Source organism: Alligator mississippiensis, chromosome 1 (genome assembly GCF_030867095.1).
Source record: "Alligator mississippiensis isolate rAllMis1 chromosome 1, rAllMis1, whole genome shotgun sequence".
Classification (NCBI taxonomy): domain Eukaryota; kingdom Metazoa; phylum Chordata; order Crocodylia; family Alligatoridae; genus Alligator; species Alligator mississippiensis.
This window is the reverse complement of record NC_081824.1, coordinates 482,782,886-482,795,285: the sequence shown is the minus strand read 5'-3', so window position 1 is coordinate 482,795,285 and position 12,400 is coordinate 482,782,886. Positions and strand designations below refer to the sequence as shown.

At 53.1% G+C, this 12,400-nt stretch overlaps 1 protein-coding gene across 1 annotated transcript; it reads right to left on the bottom strand.

The window, feature by feature from the left end:
* Window positions 1-9,980: 9,980 nt before the first annotated feature.
* LOC132249101 (olfactory receptor 51Q1-like) lies at window positions 9,981-11,830 on the bottom strand. Its single transcript, XM_059723483.1, has one exon. It carries the CDS (start codon window positions 11,818-11,820, stop codon window positions 10,834-10,836), a length of 987 nt encoding a protein of 328 aa, XP_059579466.1. The 5' UTR covers window positions 11,821-11,830; the 3' UTR covers window positions 9,981-10,833.
* Window positions 11,831-12,400: the final 570 nt, after the last annotated feature.

Genomic DNA, 12,400 nt, shown 5'->3' with positions numbered 1-12,400 from the left:
ATGAGCCGCTGAGTTGCAGGGAGGAGTGCATTTATGGCTGGGCAAGCATTCCCTACCCTCCTCCCTGACCTCACCTTTCCTCACCTCCCCATCACCCCTCTTTCAGACCTGCCCATGCCCAGTGGGGTCTGCAACGAGCTGCCACCTCCGGAGTCTTTTTGGCCTGTTTTGCTTTTCAGCCTCTGTAGAAGTGTGCAGCATGGGGTGTGTGCTGCTCCTCTGACCTCCTCTTTGTTGTATTCTCTCTCATGCATTCCCCGCTACTAAAACCCCAGACTTGGACATGCCACCTCTCTGGTTGATCTCTGCCTTCTCATGAGCTGTGCGATGTGAACAGGCCAGGGACCACAACCCTTTCCAGGGCAGATCTCTCTGTGCCTTCCAGCCCCTTCTTTTTTCAAATGATTCACCACAATCCGGAGGTTGTTGCTAAGCCTTGGGAGCAGGAGGTGGTCTGATCCACCCACCCTGCTGCTGCCTGACTGGCTTCTCCCACCCACTTCTGCCCTCTTCCCACAGCAGGACCCAGAGTTGGGTGAGCCAGGACCACATGGTGAGCAACCCTGGACAAGCGACTGGCCACAGGCTCAACAGGTGCCCCAAGCTAGCCCCGTCTGCCCTGTTCCTGCCCTCACCCACCACAGCCACCCATCTGCACCACGGAGGTGACTGGGGGAATGGGGGGCAGTCTGTGCATGGTGCCGGCTCCAGGGTGGTGTCTCCCCCCTTGGGAGAGCAGGTTCTCCACACCACTGCCAGCATCCCCCAACATGCGGTGCTGGAGCAGCTATCAGGGTCAGGACAGGGGGTGTGTGCTGGGCCTGGGGTGGGGCATTGGGCACAGGCTGTCCAGACAAACATAGGGGAATCAGGCTGAGTTTGTCCCCTCTTGGGGTCGGCGGGTTGCAGCTGCAACCCCTGCAGATTCAGGGACAGGGCTGGAGGTGGGGGCATTACTGCCTGTGCCCTGCAGGGCAGGGGGCACCAGATGGGGCACGGGGGGAGATGCACATTGACCTGTCGCAGATGCTGGTGTCCGTCCCATGTGGCATCTGTGTTCAGTTGGGCAGGTGTGAAGGAGGCAGGGTAGGCAGAGGTGATACCTCATTGCCCTGCAGGGGGCATCATCATGGGGGAGGCATAACTCCACCTGGGGTATGTATGAGGCACACCTAAAGGTGGGACTCGGGTGTCCACACTTCCGTGGGGCAGGTGTGATAGGGGCTGTAATGGGGCAGGGGGTGCTATACCGCCACTGTGCAGCAGGGGGTGCTGTGGGGGTGCCTGTGCTCATGTGGGGCAGTTGTGGGGTGGGCTGTCGTGGGGTAGCAGGGTGTGTGAACCCCCATCTTTTCCTCTCTCCTACTTGCACTCCCCACCCCTGAGCCCAAAGAAGTCCAAGGCCAACTGGTGACCCCAGTCCCTGCAGCCCCGGGGGATCTCCAGGGGGCTCTGCTCCATCCCAGGGATTGCTGCTCAGCACCAGGATGGATCCGACCCCCTGGTCAGACCAGTACAGACTGGGGTGCTTTGCCTGCCTTTCTAGTGTGATCCCGGCCTCTGCCTGGGATCCCTGGGGTGTGGATTGCCAACCTGTCGCAGCAGCAGGAGGATGAGCACCGTGGCCCCGCTGCTTTTCCTGGGGCAGGACCAGGTGCGATGTCTGCTCTGTGTCAGGCGTGTGGGAGTTTGGCTAAGAAGTGCGATGATGGGTTTGTCTGGGCTGGTTTGGACAGGGCTGATTCTGACTCGGGCGGCTGCTGGACTGGAGGTGACCTCTGCAGGCCCTCTCAGCCCCTCTCTTCTAGCATTTCCATGATGAGTACGTCCCCTAGAGCCGTGGCTCCCAACCTTTTAGACTGTGGACTGGCAAACCGCGACCGAAAGCAGAACCTTTCATAGATGTAATTGCATAGACATTAGGGCTGGAAGGGACCTTGTAAGACCATTGCCTTCCTCATCAGCCCTCACATTTTCCATTGCTTTCTTCATGGTGGCTGGCCATGGAGCTGGTGCTCTTATTGAACTCTCCACAATCACTCCCAGGTCTCTTTCCTGTGTGGTAACCGCTCACGTGGAGCCCGTTGTGGTGTCAGTCCCATTTATACAATTCACATTCATATATATTCCTGGCCCATTCCACTCAGATCATGACCCCGTGGCCAATAGAGTAGGGAAACTGAGTCATTGGTGACCAGTGCAAAGCCCCACACTTGGGAGGGAATAATTGCACTCACCAATCCAGCCTGAGGAACGTATAGCCGGGTTGTAACCCTGCAGAGATGATGTGGGGGGAGCCAGGGACCATGATCTGGATCCGAGCCAGCCCTGTGCTTTGGTGGTAAAAGAAATCAGCATCCTCCTGAGCAGCATGAGCAGGAGCGCCCCTTGCAAACCAAAGGCAGGGATCCTCCAGCACTGGGGAGACCTCCCCTGGCTCCGGTTCGGGACCCTGCACTTCCAGAAGGAGGTGGACAGGTTGGAAAGAGGCCAGCAAAGAGGGACCCAAAGGATGAAGGGCCTGGCAGGCAGGGGTGGGGGGGACAGGCTGGAAGAGCTCAGTTGCTTGAGTCTGGAGAAGAGAAGACTGAGTGGGGTTTGACCCCAGTTTTGGTGCAACACCAGAGAAGATGGAGACGGGCATTTCTCCGTGGCTGTCAGGGACAGGACTAGGAGCAATGGTCTGCAGCTGCAGCAGGGGAAACTGAGGCTGGAGAGGAGGAGGAATGGGCTGGCAGTGCCCCGCTGGAGCTGCAAGGGGCTTCAATGAACTCAGGAGATGCCGGGCAGAAAGTGCCTCCACTACAGGGGAAAACTGGCCCTGCTCCCTCTCTCCACCTCTGCTCACCACCTCCAGCAGTCCAGGAAGGGTGTACACACATGCCCACCCCATGATGCAGGATAGCGTGTGCGCGTGCGCACACACACACACACACACACACACACACACCCCATGCAGGAGGGTGGGCATAGAAACACATGCAAGCCCTCTGCAGAAAGGGATGCATGTGTGTGTGAACACACACCCTGTACGGTAAGGCGGACGTGTGGACCCCTGTGCAGGAGGATGGGCACACCCCACCATGCAGGAGGGCATGCACACACACATACACACCCCATGCAGGAGGGCAGACAGGTGCACACGTACCCCCTCCACCGCAGCTTGCCCCCAGGTGGGCGCGACTGGACAGCGGGGCCAAGGGAGGGGAAGGGGAGCTGGGGGAGGGGGCAGGGGTCGGGTGCCAGGCCATCCGCTCTGTCTGCTCCTGCTGCCCCAGTGCAAGCCCCATCAGGCCGGCACTGCCGCCTGCTGCTGGGGAAGCTGAGGCTGGAGAGGAGGAGGAGAGCCCCGTGCTCGTGTGGAGGGGTGTGCTCTGCGTGTGCAAGGGTCAATGGGGTTTGGGCCTGGGGTACAGAAGGTGTGCACTCTGGGTGTGCAAGAGGCAGGGGAGTCTGGGCCTGGGGGAGAGAATTTGTGTGATCTGAGTGTGCAAGGAGTAGGGTAGTCCGGGCCTGGGGGAGACAAGGTGTGCTTTGGGCCCTGGCACTGCTGCCCGGTACCACGGTGCCTGTCCAGGGCCCAGGACGTGGCTCTGGTCCAGGCTACGTCCAAGGCCATGTGGAAATAGGAGCGGCTCCTGGGACTGGATCCGTGGGGCAGGAGCGGGGGCCATGTACTGGCCTGTTGGGCTGGACCCCCTTGTTTGCACTTGCTAGGGCTCTGAGCTCCCTGCTGCCCCCACCCCAGGCTCCACCTGCATGAGGCCGGGCTCAAGTATTGCCCGTGTGTGGGGGGAAAGCACGTGTGTTTTTTGGGTGGGAGCAGACATGGGGAAGCAGGCCCCTGCTCCCTGTGCGTGCTGCTTTGCTGCAGATGAGGCCGGGTGCCTGGGGACCATCCTTTCTATGCTGGAGGGAGCTGAGGCTCAGGCAGGGCTGTCCTGGGACTGGCTCTGAGGTGTTTCAGCTTCCCTGTCCTCCCCCCGTGGTTTCAAGTCATCACTGCAAAAATACTGCACAGCTTCTGGTTGAGTTTTTCCAAGCCAGGCAACCAAACACCTCCCATCCTGGGAAAAGAAAAGAAAAGAAAAGAAAAAAGAAAAGAAAAACTCTTGGCTGCCAGGGATCAACTGAGCAACTCCTCACCTGAAGGATCTCTGCCAGGAAGGATCTGGAGGGACACTGCATTTCAATATGGATCCAGGAAGAGGCAATTGCCATTCACACCAGCCTAACATATCTGCAAAGGGCCAACCAGAGTACGGTGCAGGTTCATCCTAGAAAACTGATCCACTTTTTATCTGCTGATCCAGAGACTTTACCTGCGCCCGTCAGCCTGGCACATGAAGGGCACGCATCCTCGCAGCCCACCTCGGGCTCCCCGTACACTATTGTGGGTCTCCTCCACTCCATCTGCCTCAGCCCATTTATTCTGGTGGGAACCTGACAGGCTTCAGTGCCCAAAAGGAGACAGGGGGAGACGAAAACACCGGGTTTAGAGAAATCCAGTTGCGGAAGAGAAGGGCAGGGGCATTTGGACATCCACAGAAAGGGGCTGCGGAAAAAGGAGGTGCTGTCCTGCAAACCACTCAGGAACTATGAGCTGTCAGATGAACAGTGAATAAGTACACGGCAAATTACAGGCGTCGTTGCACATCCAGGAAGGCAGGCAGGGATCTGCTCTCCAGCCCAGCCCAGGGGAGCTTCGGGTGTCGGGAGCAGGGGATGCAGTGACCCTTCAGTGCAGCTGGGTTTTATGGTGTGATCGTGTCGTGGCTGTAAAGTCCAGGCAGGCAGGGCTACGAGAAGGGGCCTTAGCACCTGAACCCCCCCAGTGTCATACCTTCACGTGGCTGTTGATGGGCTGGAGGAGCGCCCCGAGCACAGGATGCTCTGTCTCCATCACAGCCTCCACCTCCCAGCTCCGGCACACCAGGGGATGCAGGAACTGCTGCAATCTCACATCCAAGCCTGAGAAGAGTCACCCCCAGCTCCCACCTCTCATGAAAATCTCAGCAGCTCTAAAAGAATAAAATAAAGTACAAACGAAAAGGCAAGCTACAGGCAGCCAAGACAGGAACTGCATTGCTTAGCTCTGCATGTGCCTGTGCCAAAGAAAACTCATCTCAGTGGTACTAGTCAGTCCTGCTCCTACCAGCAGCTCCCAAGAAACCCCCCAAATGCCCCAAGTTTTAAAACCGAGCTGCTCCTACCCCTCCCCTCCCAACAAAATCCACCGCGGGGCAGAACGGATCGTGCCCATGGGCAGGACCTGACCTGCTATTTCAATTGACACCAACACAGTGAACCAGGAGGCAGAAAGAAAAGGAAAGCCCTGAATGCACCAGACCAGAGAGGGAAGCCGAGCACATCTCGGTGGGATGCCGCAACCCAAGAGCTGCAGCGGGACCAGAGCTGCTGCCTGCACCGACCCCGGCCCAGCCCTGGGGATGCGCAGGACAGCGGGGACCTGCCTGGTGCGGGTGGTGCAGGCCCGCCACGGCTGCCTGCCCGCGCTCACCTCGTCCTGTCTGGCCTGGCCTGGGGGCACCTGGACAGGGAGTCGGGAGGGACATGGGCAGAGGGGGTGACATGTAGATCTAGATCTTGGTTCCTTGTATACAGAGGCACCCCTGTCTACTCCAACATAACAACACCGCGGGTGTGCCTGTCTGTCCTGGAGCTGCAGGGTAGGGTGCGGGAGGGTGTGTGCAGCAGGCCGGGAGCCAGGGGTTGCAGCTGGGGGTGGGGGAAAATTTGCAACCCCCCTGCTCCCACCAGAGTGCCCAGCCCAGGGGCTGCAAACCCTGTACCCACTCACACAGCCAGCATGGCACTGCTCCCCCCCACCTGCGCTCCTGGGAGGGCTGTTTACCGCCGTCTGGGCCTGGGCACTCCAGTGAGGGGTGCAGCCCTGCTCCCCCATCCCATCCCATCCTGTGCACTCCCCACCTCCTATGCTGCCCTGCCCCTGCCGCTGCCCCGCCCATGGCTCCCACGACCTGCCAGTTTCTTCCCAGGACCCCTGGGGGCTCTGGGCTCTCCACCGGCTTGTGTGTGTGTGTGTGTGTGTGCATGCACGAGTGCATGCTTGCATGTGCCTATGTATCCATGCATGTGTTTCTGCATGCATGCACAAGTCTGCGTGCACACGTGAGTGTGTGCTTGCATGAGTCTGTACACGTGTTTGCATGCATGTGCATGCATGTGTCTGCGTGCACACGTGTACATGTCTGCATGCATGCAGGTGTGTGCATGCATGTGTTTGTGCCTGCTTGGTGTGCATGAATGTGTTTACATGCATGCACAAGTATGTGCATGTGTCTCCATTTTGTGTGTCCATGTGCGGGACTGCATGCATGCGTCTGCATGCTTGTTTGCACTTGCATGCATGACCGCGCTTGCATGCCCGAGTGTGCACTTGCATTTGTCTGTCTGCTTGCTTGTGTCTCTTTTTACTGTGTGGGGGCGGTAAAGTTACAGGGCCAAGGGTACGGCTCCTTAGGAGTTGGAATGTAGGTGTGTGAAGGGTAAGTACTAAGGGGATTTCTGAGGCAGGTGTTATTAACCATTAAGCTTTCTTTATTACGCACAATGTATTAACTAATTTACCACTCTTTAGATCGCTTGTACAACTGCTTAGCTTTCATAAACAATACAAAATACAACATACACAAACACACAAAACACAAAATACGAGAGAAATTGCTGCTCCTGTTCTTGTTGATGATAATACTACAGAAAGAAAGGATTACAAGTACAGTTTCAGGTTACAATTACTTTACTGATTTCAGGATTATTTGTATTATTCATATTTCATACTTACCACGCCAACAGGTGTAGCATACGTGGTTATTCTATTCTGTTACCGAGTCAGACGAGACATTGCTGGCTTGGTGGTCTGTGGCTTTCAGACGAGACGACTTGTTCACTTAGAGTGAGATCTTTTCTAGGGGACTCTGCGCAGTCGATCAGGCTGCAACGCGAACTACTTGTGATTCTTCCTTTGATGCTCTGCAAGTGAGTTCTCCCCCGAATTGGGATTGCTTATGCTCCGTTTATATGGAGTGAGTTGGCGCCATGGCCCCCTCCTACTCCGCCTCACCATAAGTCCCATATTCGGGTGCGGCTGCAGCATCTAGCGCATGCCCATTTCACTCCCGACCCAGTTTTGAGCAATTTTTCTTGGTCCGAGCCATTTTTGGGACCTTCCAATTGCTCTAAAGTAATCCTGTATGCTCACACCTGATTGCTGCGTTAAGTTTCATTCTGTTATCTTAAGTTTCATTTTACTATGAATCACTGACACTTACTTTGTTATGTCTCGTTTCTATATATTTCTATTCAGGCCCTTTCAACAATGGCTAATAGGCAACACACTTATACTCATTAGTATGACATCTGTGTATGTGCATGTGTGTGCCTGCATGTATCAGCGTGCGTGCGTGCATGTCTGCATGCATGTGTTTGTGTATGCATGCAGAAGTCTGCATCCATGCAACAGTGTGCTCTTGCACGTGCTTGTCTGTGTTCATGCATGTGCGCGCATGCATATCTGTGTGCTGTAATGTGCGTGCATGTGTCTGCATGCACGTGTGTGCGTGTCTGCATGCATGCTGCATGCATGCTTGTGTGCGTGCATGTGTTTGTGTGTGCATCCACTAGTGTGTGCTTGCGTATGCCTATATGCCCATGCCGAGAAAGCTGTTGGGGAAAACTAGTCCCCGGGTTCATTAGGTGAAGGCTTAGATGAACGACAACATAAGTTTAAAGACTTGATTTATTAAGGAATGCATTCTGAGCAGACAACTGCCCCGAGAGGAAAGTGTCTGTTGTTCTACTTTGCGCACAACTTGATTAAATAGGAAGTATGACATCACAGAACAGATACACCAATCATTAATAGCCACACTCTTCCTATACTAGTATCCTGTTTTTACTAAACTAGAGCAAGATTGTTCCAGTTTCCCTCTCAGCCTTCTCTTGCGGAGGCTGAAGAGGTCCGGATCCCTCAGTCTCTCTTCGTAGGGCCTTGCCTGCAGGCCCCTGACCATAAAAGTGGGCTCCCCTGGACCCTCAACTCTATCCACATCCTTCTTGAAGTACGGCACCCAAAACTGGATGCAATACTCCTAAAACTAGACCCAGTACTCCTAGTCATAATGTATAGCTCGCTTTAGGGAGAAATTTGGAGGAAGTGAGACCCCACACACTGACCTAGCAAGGGGGGTGGATCTGGTTTGCAGGGTTGCTATGGGGAGAATGCCACATGCACAGGATCAAACCCATGGGCTTACCATGTGCAGGATTCAGCCCAAAAGCCAACTCTGCCAGACCCATCAAGTCGGGATCTAGCCCACTAACTGACCCTGTACCACTCATTCAGCTACAGGGTGAGAAGGTAGGGGATCATTGATTGAGAAGGTATTCAACAGGGTGAATAGTCACATTTTTTGCTGCTAATGAGTGTTGCACTTGCCAACCCCGACTTCCACTGGTACCCGGGGTTCCTTGTGGCCTCACTTTGCTAGCTCCCTCATGAGTTTCTCCTGTTTCACTGCATCCCAGTCTACATAGCTGGGAAATGAGTAACAACCTCTAAATCTTGATTTTTACATTAGTGACATGATAAGTTTTATTTCTGAAAGGGTAGATTGGCCCCTTACAGACCAGCTGAGTCAGGAACACATGAAGCCATCCATGCAACTTTCAGGGCACCATTGCATACAGGTACCAATGTGTGCAATTCCCTCAACGTGAAAAAGAAATCCAAGTTCTGTATTTATTCAGCTTTAAATCTTCGGGGAAAAAGTAAAATCCATTATTGTTTTCAGTGTGTGGGTCTTAGTTGTCCAGTCTAGCAGCAGAAGCTCTTTGAAGAATTAGAATAATAGATTCATGGACAATGTGGGTTGGAAGGGACCTCATGAGGTCACATTTAGTCCAGCGTCCTGCTCAAAGCAGGACCAGCCCCAACTACATCATCCCAGCCAAGGCTTTGTCTACCCAGGTCTTCAAAAACTCCAAGGATGGAGATGCCATGCCCTTAGCATGAATATATTCCATTGCAACTTCCAGAAAGCCCTCATGAAGTGAGAGGCCCCAGTTGGGTGTTGCACTCTGTGGAAAAGGAAACAAAGGACACAGACCCGTGGCTCTCTGAGCACCTGCATGATAGGTTTCTGGCCATGGAGCTGGTGTTGGGGGCATAGATGGACAGACTGTAATTCTGTTACCCCTGCAGTTGAACACCAGAGAGCACACACGTAGACTGAGAGCGCCCAGTATGCTTCACCTGGCCAGGCCATGCACAGATATACACGAGCGCACAAACCTAGGAGACCCCTGCCATGTTTAAGCCCCAGTATCTAAGTGAAGCAGGAGAGCTTGGTTCCTGGGACCTACATGGATGTGGACTCAGAAGATGAATCCCTCCAACTTTTCCATTGCCAGGTCTTTAACCCCCCACCCCACTAGGTATTGGCAAGGCCACTTTCCAGCCCTCATGTTGAAGCTGATCCCCTGCCCTCTGTGTTTAATGGCTATTGGTCCAAGAGCATTACAAACAGGACACTGGGCAAGTCTCTGCTCCCTTCAGGGACAAGGTCCAGGCTAAAACCAAAACCTCTTTTGAAGTCAGGACAACAGCTATTTCACCAAGCCCACATTCTCCATCTTGGATTATTTCTTCCACTCCACATGTTTCCCTACTCTGGGCTGCCCTGTGGATGAGCTTCAAAAGGAGCACAGCAGAGTGGGGCTAGGGTAGGGTTGCAGCCTGGGGATTAAAGCATCAAACCTGGAAGCCAGACAGATTCAGACACAAGCCCCCTTTGTGTATGGGGGCAGTGAGAGTCCAGATCTCCTCCTTTCAGGGTGAGTGCCCTCGACAGTCAGCTATGGCACCAGATGTGAACACGGCCATCTCAGCAGGCAATGCATAACACAACAGGATCATTCTTAATAAGCAACATCAGCATTTTCGAGCAAAATCAGTTGGGACTGAAAGGCGAGACAACATTCTGATTATGTTTCTTTCCTTTACTTTGATTTATTTCTCACTGAAAACCTCTCTCTATCCAAACCTGTCTCAACAGTTCCCTGTGCCCCCAGAATAAAGAGGTTGGTGAAAGGGTTGGGTGAATACTGAAATGTCAATACATGCAGTAACTGCAGCAATTTGCAAGCTGGGGAACAAAAACCAGTGGGGATGTTCTTAGATGTAATGAGAAGCAAATCCCGAGCTTGTGTTGTCACCAGGCTTAAATGTAGAATTAACTGAATCAAATGTCATGGCCTGTGAAATGCAGGTGATATTAGATGATCTCAAGAGCTCTTCTGCACTCACTCTCCATGATTATTGAAGAGCAGTTCATGGAGCAAGGTCTCAGCTCATGGGTAAGTACTATTTATAAACAATATTGGTCAAAGCATTCACCGTATTTACAGGGAGGGGCTATGTGGCAAATATGCAAATAGTGCTAATGAGCATAACCTTCATTAAAGCACTTGAAACAAATCACTGGTTGTGTCTACACATTCGCTCTATTATGCATTAGCTTACTTTAATGCACCTTAAAGCATCACAAAAAATGTGCTCTTTAGCTAACATGCATTAAAATATGTTAATGTACCTCTTTCTAGTACCTCACAAAGGAGGTACTAGATTTAATGCGCATTACCTAAAGCACATTAATGAACATGTAGATGCACCCACTGAGCATGAATTGTACCCACTAATCTAGTCATAACCACGATGTAAAACAGCAGGAACTCAGGAGCACATTCACATAGATGAACTGGTCTGGACTTGGTGTCCTGTGGACCCTTCTTTTATCTATGAGGTGTTACCAAACTTCTTTCAGGCCATGTACCATAGGTCCTCTGCAGAGAGAAAAGTCTGAGGATGCCTTGGCGGATCTGCTTTGTTTTGATGCTGTAAATGATAGGATTCAGCACCGGTGGGACAAGCAGGTAGACATTTGCCATCAGAACATGAACCACAGGGGATGTGTGTTGGCCAAACCTGTGAACAATAGATACACCAGCCATCGGGATATATAATATTAAGACTGCAATGATGTGGGACAAGCAGTTGTTCAGAGCTTTGAGACATTCTTCACGGGAGGCGATGCTCAGGATGGTCTTGAAGATCAAGATATAGGAGGCAAAAATTAGCAGTGAGTCTAACATGAAAATGAGGATGGCTAACGATAATCCATACACTATATTGAACGTGATGTCTGCACACACCAGCTTCATCAGATCCTGGTGCAGACAGTAAGAATGGGAGAGTGCATGGGACCTACAAAATGGTAACTTTCTGAGCACAAAGACACCAGGCATCACAATGAAGACGCATCTGCCCAGAATGGCCAAGCCTATCTTGGCTATTCTGCTGCTGGTCAGGATGGAGGCATATCGCAGAGGGTGGCAGATGGCCACGTAGCGGTCAAAGGCCATGGCCAGCAGCACCGAGGACTCCAAGAAGGAAAATGTATGAATAAAATAAAACTGAGTGAAGCAGGCACCAGCACTGATTTCTCTGGAGTTCAGCCAGAGGATGCTCAGCACCGTTGGCATCGTACATAGGGACAAGCCCAGGTCGGCGAGGGCCAGCATGGAGAGGAAGTAGTACATGGGCTCATGCAAGCTGGGGTCCATCTTGATGATGAAGAGAATTGTGCAGTTCCCTACAAGGGCCACGAGGTAAATGGAAGAGAAGGGGATGGTCTGCCACAGGTGCCCAGCGTCCAGCCCTGGGACACCTGCCAGGATGAAGGTCAAACACGTGAAGTTGGTGTTGCTGACAGCTGCCATGAAGGTTTTGGGCCCAATCTGCATGAAAGGAAACAAAACAGGTCCAAGTAGCTAAGAAAAGGGAACAGCCTGGTTTCTTGCTTTTTCTTCTAGAGCACTGGGGCTGGAAAGGACCTCGAGAGGTTACATCCAGTCCAAGCCTCTGCCTGAGGCAGGATCAGCCCTATGCAAACCAGCCCAGACACATCCATTGTCCAACTTCTGAGCAAAACTACAGTCACCCCTGACATAGCACCAGGCATCACACCTGAACCTGTCACAGGTAAAGCAGGGGGACTACAACAGCCAACATCCTGCTTGGCCCCCACCGCAGAGGAAGGCAATCCCCCCAAATCTGTACCAATCTGACATAGGGGGGAAATCCCTTCCTGCCCCCAATGCAGTGTCAGTCTGACCCTGAGCGCAGGGGCAAGACCCTCTTGCCAGGACCCTCCAGGGTCAGTCCTAGTGGGAGCATCGGCACAGCCCAGTCCCCATCCCCACCCTGGACTACAAAAGCACCCAGCACCTCTGGGGGAGGCAACCCCCCCCGACAAAATGATCACTTCTCACCTCTTGGTAAAAGCTGTCAGCATGCCAC